At 39.1% G+C, this 22,161-nt stretch overlaps 2 protein-coding genes across 3 annotated transcripts; both read left to right on the top strand.

Annotated features, from left to right (window-relative positions):
• The first annotated feature begins 1,014 nt into the window (after positions 1-1,014).
• On the top strand, positions 1,015-11,909 carry glyr1 (glyoxylate reductase 1 homolog (Arabidopsis)). Of its 2 annotated transcripts, XM_018744248.1 has the most exons (16): positions 1,015-1,077; positions 1,904-1,940; positions 2,077-2,156; positions 2,290-2,428; positions 3,275-3,418; positions 3,727-3,807; positions 4,030-4,083; positions 4,371-4,421; positions 5,088-5,161; positions 5,574-5,673; positions 8,416-8,526; positions 8,683-8,784; positions 8,996-9,158; positions 10,099-10,278; positions 10,400-10,524; positions 10,717-11,909. In XM_018744248.1, exons 1-16 carry the CDS (start codon positions 1,040-1,042, stop codon positions 10,789-10,791), a joined length of 1,554 nt encoding a protein of 517 aa, XP_018599764.1. In that variant the 5' UTR covers positions 1,015-1,039; the 3' UTR covers positions 10,792-11,909. The 2 variants fall into 2 exon arrangements, with proteins under 2 accessions (XP_018599764.1, XP_018599766.1); XM_018744250.1 differs by lacking the exon at positions 4,030-4,083.
• A 702-nt stretch (positions 11,910-12,611) lies between these two features.
• Positions 12,612-21,730, top strand: rogdi (rogdi atypical leucine zipper). The gene is made up of 11 exons (XM_018744224.2): positions 12,612-13,518; positions 15,869-15,940; positions 16,071-16,153; positions 16,890-16,944; positions 17,042-17,122; positions 17,458-17,553; positions 18,073-18,171; positions 18,266-18,379; positions 19,589-19,638; positions 19,844-19,970; positions 21,007-21,730. The coding sequence occupies exons 1-11, from the start codon at positions 13,435-13,437 to the stop codon at positions 21,046-21,048; spliced, it is 903 nt and encodes a 300-aa protein (XP_018599740.1). The 5' UTR covers positions 12,612-13,434; the 3' UTR covers positions 21,049-21,730.
• Positions 21,731-22,161: the final 431 nt, after the last annotated feature.

Below are 22,161 nucleotides of genomic sequence, written 5' to 3'. Positions count from 1 at the left end.
TACCCGCTCAGTCTGTGTGGAGTTTGCATGTTCTCCCCATGTCTGTATGGTTTCCTCTGGGTGCTCTGGTTTCCTCCCACACTCCAAAGACACCCTGTTCAGGTTCTCCCATAGTGTGTGAGTGACAGAGAGAGTGTGTTCCACTGATGTATGGACGAGTGACCCAGTGTAAGTAGGGTATCTAGCAGTGTAAGTCACCTTGGTGGATAAGGTGTGTGGGCTGATAACACTATATAGAGTTCATTAGAAGTTGCTTTGCAGGAAAGTATCTGAAAAATAAGTAAATGTGATTTGAGGGAGTGTATTTTAAATGTGCTGTTTAATGTCGTGAAGTCAAGGAAATTCCCCCATTGAGGTTCATTAGAAATTTTTCTACATAATGTGCCTTGTTCCATGTCAATTGAAAAATATCTGTGATTATTTGAGTCATTGCATGATGGATGTGGAAAGAAAGAGCAACCTATGTCTGGATAAGCCTTCTGCTTGTGTTAGTAGAGCTCTCAATCTCCCTCTTAGCGATAAATCTCACTCTGTCACCAGGAGTATCATTTGAGTTTTGTCAATAATCGGATTTACATTTAAGGATATCTTACATTTTCGTTTTTAGTTATCAACACCCAAATGTTAGTGACGATTAAAAAAAGTTCACGAAGAACGTGTGTCTATCTGTGTACAGTCTTATTTAAATATTATATATACTTTTGAACACACTGCTAATACTTTTTGACTTACACTTTGTTGTGTAAGTGTAATGATGTACGTACTCTTTGTTTTCTCTGAGATACGTTTGCTAAATGAATGAATCAATGATACGTAACTAAATGTGAATGCACACAGGCATGTATGTATTTCCCAGACTCATGGTCTGTGACATCAGTGCAGGTACTCTTCCCTTCCTATGGACATTATGATGTCGGGGAGCCCCGCTTGCTGCGGTGTAAGAGGTTTGTGTTCTTCCCCACGCGCAGTGCTCTGCGCCGCCAGGTGGGTGTGTTCTTTTTTCCCGGCATCCTCTGCGTCCTTCTGCTCAAGATCTAAGATGGCGACTGTGCATCTAAGGATTGGCGATTTGGTTTGGTGAGCTATCTTTTATAGAACTGTATCATTGCTGCAGAATATGGCGCCAGTCTCGACAGCATTGTTTTCTTACATAGCTCTAGCACTTTTTCTGATTCGTGGGGAAACGGGGCTTTGCATAATGGCTGTGCTTTTCATGACGTTCATACCCAAACAAACTGTGGCTAGCCGTAGTGTAGCTAACGTTCCTGCCAGCAGTCGCCGCACCCACAATTTAAACTCCTCACGCGTCAGCGCTTCAGCAAGTTAGCTGGGCATTTTTGCACGTGAAACCTTATTAAATACGTCAGTGCTGCGGCCTCAAGGCAGTTGGCTAGGTTTCTAATATTTTCAGGGCATCTTCAGTGAAGATGCTAGGTCTAGCTACGTGTCTGGCTGGCTTCCTTCTAGAGCGAGAGAGATCAGATGATAGATAGATTGAGATCGTGATTTCAGCTTGCAAAATGGTGGAAAAAATACCTAATCGCATACACACACACGAGTGAAAAATTGTATAAACACCGTGCCAAACTGTTGAAGCAGACACGACGTGAGGTTGTATCTGGGCCTCCACGGCGCACGGGGTGTGTGTCCGAGTCCGCGCAGTGAGTGACGTATATAGTACAGGCTGTACTGTACAGCTAATCGGTCATCAGCGGAAAATGAAGTAAATTTATAACATCGTAGCATTTATGGAAACTACATGTAGCCACGACGGGCCTGTAGAATAACCTCCTGCTTTGAGCTGAATAAGGAAACATGTTTGCTGTCTTATCTGTGCTGGGATTGATTGAAGCTAACTGGTTTACAATCAATGTTTATAGTTTTTCGTTTAAAACATTTTTAGGGGGAAGCTGGGACGTTACCCACCTTGGCCTGGAAAGGTAAGCAGTAGTTGATCCGTTTCTTAGTCGATCTGTTATTTTATTGTGAACTAATTTGTCATCATGGATTTTTTGGCTCATGTGCCCATTAGTGGAATGAAGACTTGCATCACATTTGCTTTTGCAATAATTTTAGATTGTTAGTCCTCCTAAGGATCTGAAGAAGCCAAGAGGCAAAAAATGTTTTTTTGTGAAATTCTTTGGAACTGAAGATCAGTGAGTAACTAGTTTTTACAGTTTCACATATATGTATTTGGGGCACACTTCTCAAATTATTTATTGCATTTTTTCAAATGGATGCCTTTGGAAACATAGTGTGGTGTTTAATAATGTGCTGTTGATATTCAAGTGCTTGGATAAAGGTGGAGCAGCTGAAACCGTACCACCCTCACAAAGAAGAGATGATTAAAATAAATAAAGGCAAAAGGTTCCAGCAGGCAGTCGATGCAGTTGAAGAATTCTTGAAGAAAGCAAAAGGAAAAGAGCAGGTGAGAGATTTTTCATAAGAAGTTGTCTGACATTGTAGATCTGACTGGACTTAGGATTTCTGAAGACTTGTTTATACAGGCGGTCCTCAGTTTACTAGGGGGCCTTTTTCAATGGCCCCATCATAAGTTTACATTTATATTTATTAATTTAGCAGATGCTTTTCACCAAAACGACATGTATCAGAGTTGAAAGGTCTTCTTGTGTGAACCATAAGGATATATGAACAATTAGCAAATATAAATGCAGCATTGTCTGGCTTTAATATTTTTTAGTAATTTTACATGTTCATGTTAAAATACTAATGGTATAAATACAATAAACACAGTAATTATAAAATGAAATTCTGTGCAGGTAATTTATGAATACTGTTGTTAATACTGTACATTATTTATTAATGAATAGCAAATGCTAACTTTTTGGCCTGCGAGCCATTTAAAAAAAAAAAAAAAGTAACTGTAAAAGAATTGCAGGCACAAACTTTCAACAAAACACAATCACTCCAAGACACCGAAACTATAGGAAATGTGGATGCCTTGTGACAGGGCTGCCAGGCAGTGTCATTGAACCAATGGAGTAGTAGTCATTAGACTTTGACCAAATGATGGCACTTGAAAGTAATATAAAGCTTAATGGGATAGCCATTTCTGGTTAGGGTGATAAGTTGCATGTGTCATATCTTGAGGACCACTTGCGGTTTTATTCACTTTGCATAAAAGTTAATTTGGGTAAAAAAATGTGTTAAATGCGTATGACTGTATAGCTACAGCATAATCCCCCCCCCGGTGGGATAATCCTTGCATACTTAGTCATTGTCTTTTTTTAATTATTAATTCATTACTGTTTAGGCGTCTAACTCTGAAGACAAGAAATTAATTACATCTGATGCGAAAGGCAGGAAAAATCCTGCAAAAGCTGTGAAATTGCTCATGGATGAGGATGAAGATGAAGATGACTTGAACACTCACAAAGTTTGCCTTCAAAAGGACAAGGTTTCTAATGATTTACAGTTATTATGGGGTCCATATCTTTGTGAGTTCTCTTTGAGTCAGTCAATTCAGATTTATAAGGGCTCTTAAATTTTATTAATGATTTGGTTTCCACTAGCTTTACAATCGCATTATTCCTTTTACTGACGGTCTTACATGTACTATACTGAGGCTGTAGCTATGCTGACTATAGAGGAAAGAATTGTGAATGCTTGGTGTTCAGGTCATGTATTACTGACTCAAAAGTTGTAATGGGATAGAAGTAATAAAGTCTCTAGTTGGTAACACATGTTCTCCCCCTAACCCATAAGGACCTAACTGACACCGACCCGGAACCATCCTCTGTACGGCTGATTGGTGGAGCAGTTCCTGGCTTCAAATGGGAAAACAATGTAGGTTTACCAGACATCGGTGTTTTGTCACCATGGACAAACTTGTTCGGTATCAGTTAAACATTGAAAAAAATTACCTTCAGAGTACACCGGGTTTAAAAGGCAGGTAGGACATTAAGTCCTTATAATTACATACCTTCCATATTTACTCTCTCTACAAGTTAATCACCCCTTAGTTGAGTCAGCTAGTAGTGCTTCTGACTGAACTTTTATCCATTATAGCCAGTAAAGGATGACCCACATTTTCATCATTTTCTGCTCAGCCAGTCTGAGAAGGTAAGAATTAGCACTTGGTGGGCTATACAGTGCAGTTTGGCAGTTGCATTTCTAGGGTAAAAGAAACCAGGTTGGTTGTCACCAGAATGCAGATGTAAGTGGTCATTCAGATGCATTCATTCAAATAAACACTACTTTGCAGATTTTGACAGTTTGAATATGAAATTCTCACCACATTGATTTTAATGAAATGTCATCCTCAAGTTTGTGTTAAGATAAATTAAGATGTTAACCTTCAATTTTTTTTGCTTCAAGAATTTTGTTCTAACTGGATTATTTTTTCATAGCCTGGCTCTTCAATGGAGCCTATAAGCAAAAGACTGAAAATAATTGAAGAGGTAAGGAATCAAACTGTTCATTCAAAGTCTTTTCTCAGAATTTGATCACCAGATGTATGTAAATGAAGAATATGTTGCTTAACATGATTATGCTGAAATGCATTTTAAGGTCTGTTCATGTGACAAGATTCCTGACTCCCACATGTGCAGTGAAAAGATGTTAGACTGTATACTTCACTCAAGTAGCTGAAATGATAATGCTTCTGTGAATTCAAGATTTTTTTCTGGTGGATATAATTCTTGCAATCAGGGTTGGTTTATAGATTAGTGACTTACGTTTCCCTCTCTACCAAAAAGCTAGATTGTGGAAAAGAGCAGATTTTAAATGTTACCCTTTATATAAAAAATACAGTATATATAATTATTCACTAGGAAATTGCTTTAGTGATGTTTGCATCTAATCTAAAAGCAAATTACCTTATGTCAGTTCACCTTGTGCTATTGCATTGAGGTCAAAAGCATGTGCTGGCAGGCTTGTGTTCAGTTTAGCAGAACTAAAAATAAACCATTCATTACGCACTGTAAATTTTAAGTCATTATTGTGTGAGTGACAGGTTTGTAACAGCAATGGCTAGTCTCTACTAATTTCAAATAATGCATAACAGTGCTTAAACATACCTGTATGTGCTTATATACTCATCTGGCATGTTTTTGCATGTTAAACAGGATACAGGCTCCACGTCTATCCAAGCTGCTGACAGTACAGCCATTAATGGCAGTATCATACCCACAGACAAAAGGTATGATTTAAAAATCCATACAGTGAATGACTAAAGCTTTATCTCATGTTTATAAAACTGGTGGTTCTCAGCTGTGGTCCTGAGATTTATTTGTACATAAACTATTTTGCTAGTAGCATGAGTAATGACAAAGTAGACTGAATTCAATCATGCTAGTTGAAATTTTTGTGTTAAATGTTTACATAAATTCTCAAGTATATTGATCTGCACACATACAGGGATCCACTAGGAACAAATTGTCATGGTCAGTTGTCTGTATTTGAATGAGGCTGGTTGTCTTTCAGCATGACAGAATCTAACATGCAGTTAATCTTGTGCAGTAATTTTTGTTATGCAGCACTAAATGTAAGTTGTATTCATACTTTTTTCCCAACTTCTTATGTAACAACCTAAAAAAAAAAATCTCTTACAGAATAGGGTTCCTTGGGCTTGGACTCATGGGAAGTGGAATAGTTTCTAATCTGTTAAAGATGGGCCATGTAGTCATGGTGTGGAATCGCACAGCAGAAAAGGTAAGAAACTAAATTCCCTGTGTTTAAATCTACAGTTCAAATGTTATGAAAATATCTTAAAATATTTGGAGCATTTTAAACAGGTTGAGTACAGGTTTCCCTCCCAAATAAGTTGCAAGCAAATGTAATTTCTACCTGAAAATTCATGTGAAGAGACATGACTTGTTGATGTTGCTCCAGAGGAGTGTTCTCACAAAATGTGTGGCTTCTCCTGCATGTTAACTAGTATTTAGTTGACAAGTTAGTCCTAGGTGATGTGTCGTGCTAGATGCTACAATAAACTCAGTGCAGTCATTGATCCATTTATACAGCTGGTCAGTGTAACACACTCACATACGCACACTAAGAGCAGTTAAATCACTTGTTCACAGTACATCTTTGAACTGCCCCTCCCATCAGAGAAACCTCAGAACCTTAAGGAAATCTTCATGAACATGAAGAACTGAAATTGGATGGATGGTAGTTTAATCTTTTATAATACACATTTCAAAAGCAATTTCTCAAAGCACAGTAAAGTAGAAAAAAGTGTAAGTTAGAACTATAAAGCAGTTTACAATACAGCATTTAAACACAAAATAATCCATCCGTTTTTATAAACTGCATTCCAGTTCATGCAGGCAGACATATATAGATGTGCTGCAGGCCACTTAAGGTAATTAGTTTACCTGAAATGCATTTCTTTGCGCTGTGGGAGAAAACCAGTGGAGACCCACACTAATACTGGGAGAACATGCAAACTCCACACAGACTAGGCTGGATTTGAACCCAGAACATAGCTGTGAGAAGCTTTGTGAGGCTGCACTTCTTACAAAGAACACTTAAGAATTTTTGTTTCATTGCTTTGTTGTTTTGAGCATTTTTGTGGTGTGAATTTTCTTAATAGTAGTAACTTTTTCTAGACTGTGACATAACCTCCCACCACACAAAAGTGTAGAGACTACCTGATGTTTGTGTCCATTTGTGACATAAAGTAATGTTGTAGATAAATAAAACAAAATATAAAACTATTATAATTCATTCATTATGTGACACTTGTAACATTTAAGTTGCTTTGGACAGGCTACTTTTTGCATATCTCTACTACTGGATAATTTTACTGGAGCAGTTTAGGGTAAGTAACCTTTTTCAGGGGTACTGCAGAAATGAGATTTAAATTGGCAACCAAGCCAAAGGCAACACCTCTTACCACTATGCTACCAAACTGGCCCTAGTAACAATAAGGTAAATGTTGAGAAGAGGAGGGAATGTGGAAAAACCTAATGTTTAAATCTGATTCTGAACGTCTGGGTTTTAACCTGAATTTAAAGGTATCCAGAACAGCACTGATATATTAGTCTCAGTTTTGAATTTCTCCATGTTTAAGCAGCAGCAGTTGGAAGTGTGTACAAGCTGGGACAGTACAAAATGGTGGCACTTACCTTATTTTACTGTTCTATAAACTACATCACCTGTAATCCTTTTTCTTTGTGATGTTCATCCCACATCATAGCTGATGATAATAGCAGCTGTAACTCACTTTACAATCTATACAGATGAAGCCTTCTTGGCTCATGAACACTTTTTCCCCCATTTAATTTAATGGTGAAAATTCATTTTACGAAAACTTAGTTTATAAGCAAATCCTCAGAATGAATTAAGGGAAGCCTGTATTTACACAGTTAAATAAATAGCCTAAACAGGAATACACTAGTGTAAATCCAACCTCAGTGTTATCAAATGATCATTTGAATTGAATTGAAGACTTTGTCGTTGTACTGCTGTGCATTCCAATGAAATTATAGTATATTATATATCTGAGAAGGGTGGCACAGTGGCCTTGGCTGGGTCCCGCTCTCTGGTGGGTCTGGGGTTCGAATCCTGCTTGATGTGCCTTGCAGCGGACTGGCGGCCCATCCTGGGTGTGTCCCCTCTCCCTCTAGCCTTGCGCCCTGTGTTGCCGGGTTGGGCTCCGGTTTGCCGCAACCCCTCTCGGGACAAGCGGTTGTGGACACTGCGTGTCTATATATTTGACATTATAGTAATGCTGTATAGTTCATCTCATGCTATAGTGTTTGTGTGCTTTGCAGAATTAAGGGTTGAGGTAGTGAAATTTACTTTAATATTACACCTCCACCCCACAAACGTACAAAAGCTAGAAATGTACATCAATGTCAAAATAGTCCCTGATAAGAATATGATAAAATCCATCGTGGAGAAGGAAGACTCCAGATCATGTTTATATCAACCACCCACAAGTCAAATGATCAAAATGTCTTCAGTCAAGATGCACCTTTTGTTGTGCCATGTGCTTTTTGGATAGACTTCAGACCTCTGTGACCCAGTGTTGGACAAGCAGTCAATGATAATGAATGAATTTAAGTACAACATTAAAAGATGAGCTAAAAATTTTTGCTAAAAAAAATATAAAAGGGAGATGTTATCGTTGTGTTGTTAAAGATCTTAATTTGGTATTTTAATTTTAGGTGACACTTTTTATTGGGAACAAATTGTTTCATTCCCCCACACAAGAGATGGTAATTCTACCCTTTCTCAGAGGGCATTCACCTACAGTGATTTCATGAAAAGACTTGACTATTGTGTGAGGAATGGATGTACTCTTGATGCTTATTGCTTTATCAGTACTTTTTGTCAGCATTTTATCATTTTCAATAAGCGTAAACAATATAAAATGGAAGGATTTTTATTTACTGGGCTAAGTGAGCCTTACTTTTGGCTTAATGAAATATTTTAATCTCTGTGCAGTGTGACTTGTTTATCCAAGAGGGTGCCAGGTTAGGGCGGACTCCAGCTGAGGTTGTATCCATGTGCGACATCACATTTTCTTGTGTGTCTGATCCCAGAGCTGCCAGGGATGTAAGTATCTAGACTCTTCTGTCCTGTCACACATTTACTCTAATCTTAAACATGAAATCAATGGTAAACTTTGTTTTTGAAACTGATGGAATATATTGCAGGGAAAAGGTTCCTGTGTGAGACAAGTTTATAAGTGGGCATCTGCTTTCTTGCTAGCTTGTCCTGGGGCCTAGTGGTGTACTTCAGGGTATAAGACCTGGAAAATGCTACGTGGAAATGTCAACCATAGACCCAGAGACAATCACAGAATTGTCACAGGTAAACTCACTGTTTATTACATTGGTAACTTATGCAAGGAAACTTTCAGGTAGACTTTGTACTTTCATAGAATACTTCTATGCAGTGTCTATATGACTCGGCTCTGATGCCTGGTCTGAACCTGAAGTGTAAAGACATGGTTTTAAAATGCATGAGTTGATATGATGCTTTTAAGTGAATGTAATATGGTTTTAAATTGTTTTGCCTAAAGGTCATCACGTCTAGGGGTGGACGCTTTTTGGAGGCACCGGTCTCTGGCAGCCAGCAGCTTTCGAATGATGGAATGTTAGTCATTTTGGCTGCTGGGGACCGAACTGTGTATGAAGACTGCAGCAGCTGCTTCCAAGCTATGGGAAAGACGTCTTTCTTTTTAGGTTAGTCAGCCTGAATCAGTCTGTCTGTTCAGTGGGTTAAAAGGCAAATACTGTATGTGCATAAAACCTCAGACAGTTGTTAGTGGTACATTTCTGGAATAAAATAAATGTAGGACAGCTTTCATGGTTTTGACTTAAGTATGCCATTTAATTGTGAACATCTTGCGGCCTCAGGCCTTCAGCATGTATACACATTAATGGCACATGCAAATACAGAACGCAGATTAGTGATGTGGCTAAGTTCCATGTAACAAAGCATCATTGAACAGGAAATGGTATATACATTGACATGCAATTGGATAAGGGATCAATGGCATCAAACCAATTGGTTGATATTTTGTATGTTACACGATTGCTCATTTTGTTTTAGTATGGGTTGTGGGGTTTCGAAAATGACATTGCAAAACAGAACCACAAATCTGACAGTACAGCTAGTGGGCATTTGATGCATAGGATAATATAAAAAAGTAAAACCAGAAACAAATGGGGCTGTAACTTGGAAATGAAAGCATTTAAACCCAAACAGTACAGATTTAAGTGCTAGCTCCAAGAAGCACATAAGGGCAAAGGGCAACATCTGCATTCATACCAAATGCAGATGTTCATTATATTGGTATCCCATGCTTCCCTTTTAAGGTTTCACGTATCTTTGTTGTCACCTCTTATGTTTGAATACTTTCTCACTACTAGGAATTTAGTCAATCCCCATAGCACGTGTATAATAACAAAACATATGTAGTTATATCCTTTACCTCAAGGAGCTAATAAAAAGGGGGGGGATGTTTGTAGGTATCCCCCATCACCACTGAGTTACAACACACACAGCTAAGATATCAGGAGTTGCCCTAGTAAACACTGAAATAAGATTGTACGTTTCTGGGAAATGTTTTGAAATTTGTCACTGAAGTAACACTTTACTTGCTGGTGTACACATTTACAGGTGAAGCAGGCAATGCTGCAAAGATGATGCTGATCCTAAACATGGTGCAGGGAAGTTTCATGGCCACAATAGCTGAAGGACTTACACTAGCTCAAGCTACTGGCCAGTCACAGCAAACATTCTTGGACATTCTTTGTCAAGGACAAATGGCAAGCACTTTCCTGGACCAGAAATGTCAAAGTTAGTCTTTGTCAGGAATGTTTACAATTCATTTACTACATTTTGAATTATTAAATACATAAGTGACATAATTTGTAAAATTGTCTAATATGCTGTATGAAATTCTGGATTTTCCTTTCAGATATTTTGCAAGGAAACTTCAAACCTGATTACTATTTGAAACACATTCAAAAGGATCTTCGGTTAGCAATTGCTATGGGTGATTCGGTCAATCATCCTACTCCAATGGCAGCAGCTGCCAATGAGGTAAGTATGATACAGGAAGTTTTAAAGTGACGTAAACAATAAAGATAGCATATTGGTTATGTATATGGACTTACAAAGGTTGAGTACTCCTGTAAAATCAGCTCTTACAAGGTAAAAATTGTATGTTGCCTTGGGTGATGGTCTCAGTCCGATAAACTGTTCAACTTGTTTAAAAACCCATTTTTTCTACAGGTCTACAAGAGAGCAAAAGCCTTGGACCAGTCAGACAATGACATGTCTGCTGTATACAGGGCCTATATTCACTGAACTTGTAAGATGTACTTCAAACTGTGGACCACATTGTATTTTCCCCTTCCCTTCTTTTGTGAGAATTTGCTCAGATCCTACCTGTCTGGCATCAGTGGATTTTCCTTTCCCTGTTTGAAATGGTAACTTTTAAAAGGCCAAAATGTGAGCATTGCACTGACTTTTGGAATTGAGTGACATCTAAATGCAGGATTTTCCTATCCTATTTGCTTACTGACTGTCAGCTTGTGGAGGGATAAAGTAATGCAGTGTGTTTTCTATGAATGAGACTACCCATTGCAGATGGACTATTGGTGCACCCTCTTCTGAAGGTGGTCTGGGATTACTATTTCTTTCATACACATGTTTAGCGTTATTTAATTCCTTACTATTTTTAACACATGTCCAGAATTCTGTAAATTATAAGCCTGTTCTCTAAGAAGGCAAGGAAATGCCAAAGCAATGCCTTAATGTAGTGACCCATGAATCTTTCATTTCCTCTGGCTGTAACATTGCCCCATGATCAGTCAATTCAGGCCATGCATATTTCATAACAATTAACAGGGTGGTGGGTGGATGTGTGTTGTGCAGATTGAGTTTAATGTATTCCTATGCCTTAAAGATGCAGTAATTTGTTTTATTTTAATCTAAAAGTGTCTGGCACCAATGGGTAAAACATCAAATGTGGAATACTGGTGAGACTAAGTGGTTTTACTGTACTATTGAGTATATCAGAAATATACATACTAAATGCAAATGGGACAATGCCCAAGAAACATTTGCAAACATATTAAATGTAATGCCTCTGGTTAATTTAATGGCAATTGATTGCAGTAGTGAAGCTTTTAATGGTGAAATTAGCCAGCTAGTCATACTTCTTATACTTAGATTGTGGAGCAGATCTGCGTTTATTAGTCCCCCACCACTCAGTCTTCAGTATTTGAAAAGTACTGAATTGCCGTCTCAAACTTTAAATTACGACTTAAAGTTGCATGCATAAACCAACCCTTTACTTTTGCCTTACTTTTTGTTTTTGTTGCCTATTGGACCTTTTGACATGAAAGAATTGGATAAACTTGGCTACTAACAATGCAACAAACGGCATTACTTTGAGAGGACATTATTATTCAGGTGAAATACAAAAGACTTGTATTTTTAGGACTGTTTTAACCCTTTTGATTTTAGTAAGTTTAATTTTGGAACTTCAGATCCCGAGCAGCCTATAAAGATGGCCAGCATGTGGATGAAATGGTTGAAATTGGCCTTACACCAGTTTTAATTCAATTTTACCAAACTGAGATGTGACCCTCCTTTGTTAATAGAAGTTGATACCCAGCACTGTGTATAAATATGTTTTTAGGAATCAAAAATTAAATGTAAATAGCATGATTTGAGTTTGTGTGTGGGGGGGGCGGGTTACTCATTACATGGGTATAATATGAAAGTTTTGAATAGATTGAATTTATTAATTTTGTCTTAATACTGTAGATTGTTTTAAGTGTTTGATGTTAAAAGGTGTTACTTTTCTTTTGCTGTAAATGGTTTATTCATATGTTGCTTAAATCTTATTAGAACAGAAAATGGAAAGACCCATTTTATGTGCGGAAGGTGTTTGCATTTTGTTTTGGATTATTTATAATTTGGTATAGAGGTGAATGTGTAACAGTTTTTTGTGTGGTTAATGGAGGCATCTCCTGATTAAAGAAAAAAGTTAAATTGTCACTTTAAATGGTTTGTTTTCAGACTATGGTGAATTCTCCCCTCCACATAACTAATTCTATATTTTAAATTATCAGTAATATTTTCAAACAGTCAATGGTAGTTTGTGCCTGTCCTCAGTCTACAGGAGTCAAAAAAGACCTGACTTTGTAGGATTGCTAATCGGTTAAATGTTCAAGTTTTGTCTGGAAATCTTCTGTTAGAACTGCTTGAAACATCCAGGTTCCAGGTCACGGGGTGACAGTAACCCTCGTGACGCCACTGCTGCGTGCGCTTTAAATACAATAACATTTACACCATCGACATGTTCAGCTACTGTGCGGCGACCCTGGCTATTCCACGGCTCCAAAAGAAAGGAACCCAACTTAAGTATCAGTGCCCTTAGTTTGTTTCACTACACTTTATGCTCGGATCGACGCTCCAAAATTCGCGGAAGGTTAACAGCTGAATCGAGTAATGGAGTGTTCCGGATCATAAAAGATCTCACTTGGCAAGTACCCACATTGCTTGCAATCATCTTTTTTCGTCCCTTTCAAATGACCCAGTACTTGTTTTTCGTTGCATAACCTCTGTAAGCGCGAAGTGATTGTACACAGGTCATACAGATTACTGCACTAACCAAACAGTAAAGACGGAGCTTCGGAACGTCTGCAAACGGCTCCTGGGTCCTGTCCTGAAAAGACAGTGAGATTCTGATGTCAAGCTGCTATTTTTTGGTGGAAACTTTTGCGTTGGTCGACTTTCTACACTTATCTGTTTGGGTTGAACTTTGTCTGAACGACGCCCAAATTCGTTCAGGTTACGTCACACCTCCACTTCGAGACCTACACACGTCGTGGCGTACGCCGGAAGTTGACGTTTAGAGGGGCGGGGTTTGGGACCACGGACAGCTGAAAGCGAGGGGCGGCGCTGTGTTGAGGATCAGGGACGAGCAGTGGTGCATCCATGGCAGTGGCTGCGTCTCAGCGCTCCATGTTGTCCGAGCAGTCCAAGATGTCAGCCGCGAGTCAAGCAGAGAGAAGCGTTTTGGTAAGTCCACGTTCGGCGAAGGAGCCCGCGCTCTCCCGACGTAGTTGATGCGAAAATAAACGACTAGACGCTTATATAGATAGAGAGACAGAGAGGCCATCCCATGGGAGTCCGTGACGTCCGGTGGTGGTGGTGGGGAATACTGGCGGCGCTGCTCAGTTGTGCAGCCCCCTTGCAAGTGTCACCGTTTGTTCCGGTACCGTATGCAACAGCAACCCCGCAAACTCACTGCATACACGATCTATGCATGTATACGCATAAAAAAATGCTGGTGGGTTGTTTTTTCCGCCGATGCCAGGCAGGTACCGCTGGACTGAGTGTCTAAGTAAGGAAAAATGTCATAAGGAAGAAATGCTGGCTGTCACAACACAAGTGACTTCTTTATTTATAATTAAAAAACAACCCCCCCCCCCCCCCCACTAACAAGCTATGTGTGAGCACAGATGATATTCCTGACTTATGGGCCTGTACTTGCAACACAGCCCCCTCCCCAGCCACATCCCTCACTACACAGGCACAGTATCCTACCACGATGGATCCCTGCTCTGTCCCCATTGCACAAACTGTTTGAAACCTTCTTTTCAGTTGAAAACTCTAGTTCATGATGACGATCCTGAACACGCTTTAAAAGAAGAATGGAATCCTGCACTAATGTAGTTAGTATAGGCTAGTCCCCATCCCCAGTGTCAGCACTGTTGTCACAGTGACCTGGACACAGGGCTCGGCCCACTTTCAGTAGGATGCCATGTCAAGGCACTGTCACATGCCCAGTGTCACGTGGATCGCTGAATACAGCAGGAGGACACTGAAATGCACTGGAAGCCAGCGTGATTATAGAGGCGTATACAGATGGTCCCCGACTTACTATGAGGTTACATTCCGATAACCTCCCGTAAGTTGAAAATGCAGTTAATACACCTAACCTACCGAACATCATCGCTTCTTATCTTTAAGATGGTCGAGATCATTGATTGAGAAAGTCCACGTTCACGTGCAATGGCCATTACGGACTTGCCGCCTTCATCAAAGTCAAAGTGGCCTTATTGTCATTTCAACAATATACAGCTGGTACAGTATACGATGAAACGAAACAACGTTCCTTCAGGACCGTGATGCTACTTACACAGGACTACATAAAGTGCACATGTGCAAAACAGCACAAGACAGTACAGTAATTACTAAACAAACACAATTAAAAAAAAACTGAAGATATTACAATATTATAATAATATTATTATTATTTTTATTATTATTATTATTATTATTATTATTATTATTATTATTAAATACACACACATACATTTTCGGAACCGCTTGTCCCATACGGGGTCGCGGGGAACCGGAGCCTACCCGGCAACAGAGGGCGTAAGGCTAGAGGGGGAGGGGACACACCCAGGACGGGACGCCAGTCTGCAGCAAGGCACCCCAAGCGGGACTCGAACCCCAGACCCACTGCGCCACCGCACCCCCCTCTAATAATAAATACTATAGATAGAAATGTACTGATTAGTGTTTCTCCCCAAGAGTAATTGCCTCCTTCCTCTTCTTCTCACCAGTAGCAGAATGCACAGATGGGCATTTTGTACACATGATGGAGGCGCAAAACACCACGTAGATACAGGGAGGTATCCAAAAAAAACGCTGACAACACAGAACATTGTGGAGTATTGGTTGAATACCCTAGCAACTGTGTGACAGACTGGGAGATGCAGATCGCTGCCACTGCCCAGTTGCCCAGCATCACGAGAGAGTATCGTACCACATATCGCTTGCCCAGGAAACATTCAAAATTCGAAGTTCGGTTTCTGTTGAATGCGTTTCGCTATCGCACCTTCATAAGTCGATGAGCGTGTGTATGTCTAAGTCACTCCATTGCGCCTTTGCAGAATGTTCCTGGGGACATCTCTGCTGTGCTTTAAATACAAAGCCTGTCCAGGCACTTCGGTACATTTATTCGGGAATGCAATAATACCCAAGCCTACTAGTCTGGGGGTTCACTAAGAAATTCTCCCCAACTATTTTCTTGTTAAATCTCAACCCACATTTTTTTTTTTTTAAATGTTATAGTTTGTAGGCTAACTGCTCATATGTTTTTTATTTTCTTTCAAAGAAATATAATTTAATATTGTGGTTCACACTGGAAGCTTCCTCTCTAAATAAGTGGATAACTGAAGTGCTTAAATTTCTTCTGTTTTAGAAAAAGAAATTGTTTGACTTGCATGACAATTCAGATTGACTCTGGAATGTTAGGACACCATTGTATGACTTACTGGATTGTGCTATGTAATCATACCTGTAATGTAGTGCAACTTTTAGATCCTGTCCATGACTACGTTCTGGTGTTTTTCAGGAGGATGAGTTTAAATGGCTTTTAAAGGAAGAAGTGCATTCTGTGCTAAAACAGCTTCAAGATATCCTGAAGGTAGCCTTCAATTTTAAATGGAGGGAGTACTTTAGCTTTTAATGGTATCGATAGCTACAACTTGTTGTGGACAGTGTTTATTCTGATTGACCTTTCTAGAAATCTGAGTTGGATTTTTTTCCTGTTCCAGGAAGCTTCTCGGCGATTTTCAATGCCAGCTGCTGGTTTGGAGAGTCAGCTTAAACAAGAAAATTTTATTCTTGGAAGTTCAACGTAAGAATAGTTCAACAATGATTGTGTTTTGTTTTTCTCTTTAAATAGTAGTCAGGGCTTAACAAATGTAAACAAAAGACTACTGTATTATTTTTTGATGGGTGCTGCTGTTGCATTCATAGTAATTAGTGCAAATCTGTGTCATTAAAAAAAAAAAAAAAAAAAGTCTGAAAGTAAAGATCAGTACTTCTAGGACCAGTATTTTGGGTACAGACTGATCTTAGTGCTTCATAAAAAAGGATTTTTAGCATATACTTTAGTGTAAGTTTAGGCTTACCCTGTGTCAAGTATAGTGGTTAGAGCTGCTGTCTAGCCTGAGTTACTCCAGTAAAATTTACCCAGGTATATAAATCGGTAAATCACAGTAACTGACTATTGTAAGTGGATTTGGAGAAAATCATCAACTAAATAAATGTAAATGTAATCAAACCCTACTACATGCATTATAAAGGAATATAGCAGCAAAGGTACTGTGTTGCTTATGCAGATTTACCATTAAGGGATTTACCAGGTGCAGCTGGTACCATCGTGGTTAGAGCTGCTGCCTTTGGACTCAAAGGTTGCAGATTTGAATATCACCTCAAGCTGTAGTACTCTTGAGCAAGGTACTTACCCTAAATTGCTCCAGTTAAAAAAAAGTCTAGCTGTATATAAGGGTAAAAGAGTGTATAAACAGGTGATCCAGTTTTCAGAAAGAGATGTTAAAGTAAATTTATTCTTGTTTCATTAATTTTAGCATGGACCAGGTCAAAGGAGTGTTGACCTTACAAGGGGATGCACTGACACAAGCTGTAAGTGTGCGCTCCACTGCCTTTCAGTCAAGCGGTGGACCTTGCTTTAGGATGCTACCCTAACTGTCAGGAGGCTAACCTCAGTTTCATTTCACAGGATATCCATTTGAAAATGGCTAAGAGCAATCAAGTTATGCATTTTGCTTTCCGGGATGATAAACAGTGGAAAATGCAGCAGGTTTGTTTTCTCATCTTTTTTTTTTTTTTTGCCACAGGCCTTAGACTGTTGATTCTGTTAAATCTTGTGTTTGCTCATCTGAATTTCATCAGTACAGCTATTATAGTGCCTTTTTTAATTATAAAAAAAAGCTGCAAAGTCAGTAATTTCTTAAGAAGACTGAGGTGGTGAAAGGTCAACTGAAGTAAATTTTAAGGTGTCAACAGAATGCTTTTGTAACTGGGTAAGAGGGTAACATGACACGTCTGGAAAAACAAAGAAGATGGAAGCCAAGGGAGCAATGTACATTCTGCCTTTTGTAAGGTGTTTTCAAGATGGCTTGTATCTCTGGCTAGATCCAGGATGCCAGGAACCACGTGACGCAGGCCCTTCAGCTGCTCAGCAGTCGGGATGAGAGCTACCACTTCAGAACCGGTGCGGAAGTTAATAAGGTTTGTCGCACTGTTGCTGTAATCTTATAGGGTATCTTCACTGTAACAGCATTGCTTCGAAGAATATTAGCCATTATAGAAGTAAAAATATTGTTAGAACATGTAGCAATTCAGTTTTAACTCTCACTCAAAATATACCTTCATGTATTTACTCTAGTGGCTCAGCAGTAGCGCAGTAATACAGCAATGCAGCCTTTAAATAAAATCAAAGTAAAGTGCACTCTAAACTGTTGGTCCTTTTAGTTTAGCAGTGACATTTAGGGCTTATTCAAGACTTCAGCAAAAGGTTTCGTAACATATTATGAAATGATTATGTTTCAGCTTCTCTAAAAGAGCTAAGCATTTGACATTTTGTTTCCTTCTTCTTTCCTGTAAGCTTTCGACCTTCCTTAATTTTGTCACTGCTGGGTTCTGACTGACTCTACAATTTAGAATGAAGTAATGGTTATAATGGGATTCAAGGTATAAATAAGGTTATCGCTGTGCTCACCTACAAACAGAACTGCGTCTGTGTTCCAGCTAATGGATGCAGTGATGTTACAGTTGACCAGGGCTCGCAACCGCCTCACCACCCCAGCTACCCTGACACTGCCTGAGTTGGCCTCCAGTGGTTTGATGGTAAGGCTTCCTCCAGGAGGAGGGAAAGAGTAATCTCCTCTATTTTGAAACACATCCTTTCCTACCAATGTTTCTCGTCCTGCCTATGTTCCAGAAAATGTTCACACCTCCAATGCCAGGGGATGTGATGGTGAATTTCTACACCAACCTCAGCAAGTTATGTCTGACTGTGTATCAGCTTCATGTTCTGCAGCCCAACACCACAAAGGTATTGTTCTTGACAATTTCACCTGTTTAGGTTGCTAATTCCACATTGTGACTATATGGACATGCATCAATTTATGAAATTAATGCACTGTTGAAAATGGTGCAGGTGTCAATTTTGATAGGGAGAGCCCAGTTCCTATTTTAAACAGGGGGAAAAATGCATTCCTAGCTCATCTGAAAACCCCAAACCATTATTCCCAAATATTAAAGCACTGTAAAACACATAACCCATGATTTCAGTGCAGCGTAAAAATGTGTGTTGCTGGACGATATTATAAGCCTACTGTTCCAGGGTATTTACAATTTTTCTTTTTAATTTATTGGCCCTTGGGGGGGGGTGCGGTGCGGTGGCGCAGCAGGTTTGGCTGGGGCCTACGGTTTGAGTTCTGCTTGGGGTGCCTTGTGACGGACTGGCGTCCTGGGTGTGTCCCCTCTCCCTCCGGCCTTGCGCCCTGTGTTGCTGGGTTAGGCTTCAGCTTGCTGCAACCCCATTTGGGACAAGCGGTTTCAGGCTGTGTGTGTGTGTGTGTGTGTGTGTGTGTGTGTGTGTGTGTGTGTGTGTGTGTGTGTGTGTGTGTGTGTGTGTGTGTGTGAGAGAGATTAGTTCTCTGCAGGATGTACAATAAAGCAAGCATGGGTACACTCAGCATGTAACAGTTATTTGTTTATATAACAATATGAAACTGCACACTACTGCTGAAATGTGCATGTATAACCTGAAAACCATCAGCCAAACTCTTCCTGGTAATTGCTCTGCTGGGTTAGGAATAATTGCAGTCATTCAATGAAATAACCTACCCAATAGGGCTGACGGATACTCCTGTGGAATTTCATACACTTTCCATAATGCCCCTTTCTTTTGAAGCAAAACTGTCACATTCCTACCAACAGATGGACAGGTCTACATGTAGACTTGTCAACTATAGTACATTACTGCACTTTTGCTTCACTTGTGCAATGTGTAAATATTATTACGCCCCCCCAATGGGCAAGCTTTGGATAAAGTTCATTATATTCATTACCAACTCATGGAAGGGGGGAGGTTTACATGTGTGAAGGGAACTAACAGTACAGTGCATTAATTTCAGAATCTGTTCTGAATTTAAAATGTTCACAATGAATTTTTGTCCAGCTGTTATTTTTTAGCATTGAATATGGTATTTGTAGTCTGCTGGAAGGACAAATAATTCATATTTTTTCTTTTAAATAGAATTTTAAACCTTCCGGAAGCTCAGTCTTGCACAACCCTGGAGCAATGTTGTAAGTGTCCCATTTTGTCACAGTAATCTTATTTAATACCGTGCTTTCTATTCTAAGCAGCATGTTAGTTGTGATATCAGTGAAATTGAGTTTGTGTCTATTAAATGTTTAAGAAATATAACATGGAGTAATGCACACTTAATCTTGCATGTTGCCTGAGATGAGACCTAAGTGCCTGACAGATTTGTATGTGCGTCCCTTTCAGTGAGCTCAACAACACTAAGTTTGAGGTTAGTCATGTGCACAAGGTGGAGTGTGTGGTTCCCTGGCTCAACGACACGCTTGTGTTCTTCACAATCTCCCTGCAGCTCTGTCAGCAGCTCAAAGATAAGGTGGGTGGGCCAGACATCTGGCTTTCATGGCAAGGTTTTCACAAGGCGCATCCCTAAAGCTCCTCTACAGTCCAGTGTCACTCTGCAATACTTCAAGCAGCCAATGTGCTGTATGTGGTCTTACAGCAAGTACACTCCTTATGTCTTGGAAAATCATCTAGCCTTGATGTTAAAGTTGTGCCATTATACAATAATACGTGTTCTGTGTACATAGCTTTGTAGCAAGTTGTTGAAAACATAAATGCTTGCTGAATGAGTAAAAAAAGCCCTTGTAAGAACCCTTTGTTGTTTGAATAAACTTTAATATTTAACTAAAATAGACATGATCTTTTCAATTATTCTGTTAGACAGAATATTTTTGAAGAGGATATCTGAATTTCATTGTTTAGAACTTCCCTGTTAATATTGTGCATTCAGACAAATTTCAAAATATACGCAGTACATTGTTTTGCTATAATGCATGATTTAATCATGCAATTTAGATATAACCCAGTGAAAAGAGGAACACGGTTTACATCAGGCAAATTTTTGCAAGTTCAAGTTTTAGAGTATTAGTCCCATTCTGAAAACTCTGACTTGCAATGGAAGTTCTTTGTATCCAATTTTGATGTACTGTACCCCAGTTAAACATGGTAGGCCAGTGTGGTAAGTTTCAAAGTGCCCCTGAGGATAGTCTAAAAGGCTTTAATGCTGGGAAGAACTGTGGATGATACAAAGTGGTTTTGAAGGGGAAACCAAAACAGAAGTGTCAGCTGCATATTCTTTCATATACTTGACCACTCTCCATGTTTTTAGTCGGTTTTGCACTCCTCTAATTGTGGGTATGCAGTTTTCAGCAACCTCTGGCCCTCTGTTCTGTTGAAACTAATTTATTATAGGATTTTGGAATGACAATGTTTGATAGGAATTGCAATGTAGCAGAACCCACTGAATTTATCATTTGATAAGCACTTGCAGTGATTCAAGAAGTGTGTTAATTGCTTATGTCCATTTGTAGCTAGTGTAACATTATCCCCCTTTTTTCTCTCCTTTTCAGATTTCTGTGTTCTCAAGTTACTGGAACTACAGACCATTCTAACCTCCTGGAAGTCAAGGATTGTAAAGAAATGGACAACTATTTAGATAGGAAAAAGTATACAAGTTATCTTGATGTTCAGTTCTGTGCAGACAGGGATCACAGTATACAACAGGAAGTGTATTTTCCTAATTCCTGGATGTTCTACATAGTTTACATATGTTAACCAGTAAATTAGTGTATGTTGATAAGCCTTCATATCGTCCATGTATTGTGGAATATTCAGGTTTCCTGACTGAAATACTAATTCATTTGCTTATGTGTGCATGAGGACCACAGTTGTTCCCTTGCACTTGTCATTCTTCAGGGTAGGCTGTGAACAAGTCGTATAGGCTGGGTGAGTTGCACACTGCTTCCGTGTTTTGTGAATTGATTGGGAACACTTTTTACATAGAAGTAATTCAAACTGAACATTTGAAACCTTTTTTTTAAAATCTACAAATGCAAATTCTTGCACTTAGTAATCACAATAGCACTTATTTTGTTTTGGGAAAGTGTTCTTGTATCAAAATACACATCTGGACCAAGGAGTACAATTTATTTAAAATATGTGTTTTCACTTTAAATCATTCCATACAAAATGAAGTTTGAATGAAAGGGACAAAATTAATGCAAAATGGGAATGTGGTTTGATAATTGCATACCGACAATGTATCAATTAATTCATTGTCTAAATTACGTGCAATAGTTGGCATTCATAGTATTTATTTTTTAAATTGTAAATTTACACTTTGCTGTAGTTTTTGGGTTTATTACTTACAAATTCAGTAAGATCTTTGTGACTTATTTGTGGAATATACCATTCACTGTGTATGTATTTAATCCTGAAGTCCTGTCATAATGCATTCTTTTCCACTTATTGTAAACCACTTGAGCGTATTACAAATCCATTTATTCATCTTGTATGTTAATTGAATTTTCATTGACAGGTGCCCCACTCAATTTAATCTGTAGCTCTAACTCCCTTCTGATTACCATCAGCCAGGTTTTGCCCAGATTTCCCTTGTGCATTTTTAGGAATGAAGGGGAGAAAAAAAAAAAAATTGGGGTGCCTCCCCAAACCCTATTGAACTCTGGCATTAAAGATCTGTTTTCTTTGGCCAAGGACATCTATCC

This window comes from Scleropages formosus, chromosome 3 (genome assembly GCF_900964775.1).
Source record: "Scleropages formosus chromosome 3, fSclFor1.1, whole genome shotgun sequence".
Taxonomy (NCBI): domain Eukaryota; kingdom Metazoa; phylum Chordata; class Actinopteri; order Osteoglossiformes; family Osteoglossidae; genus Scleropages; species Scleropages formosus.
Note: the sequence above shows the minus strand (reverse complement) of the source record. Positions and strands in the feature narration are given on the sequence as shown.

Coding starts and splice junctions, on each gene's coding strand:
- rogdi (XM_018744224.2), top strand. CDS start 13,435: ATGGCAGTGGCTGCGTCTCAGCGCTCCATGTTGTCCGAGCAGTCCAAG. Junction 16,154..16,889: donor TTTATTCTTGGAAGTTCAAC/GTAAGAATAGTT, acceptor CATTAATTTTAG/CATGGACCAGGTCAAAGGAG. Junction 17,554..18,072: donor CCGGTGCGGAAGTTAATAAG/GTTTGTCGCACT, acceptor TCTGTGTTCCAG/CTAATGGATGCAGTGATGTT.
- glyr1 (XM_018744248.1), top strand. CDS start 1,040: ATGGCGACTGTGCATCTAAGGATTGGCGATTTGGTTTG. Junction 1,941..2,076: donor ACCCACCTTGGCCTGGAAAG/GTAAGCAGTAGT, acceptor CAATAATTTTAG/ATTGTTAGTCCTCCTAAGGA. Junction 5,674..8,415: donor GGAATCGCACAGCAGAAAAG/GTAAGAAACTAA, acceptor ATCTCTGTGCAG/TGTGACTTGTTTATCCAAGA.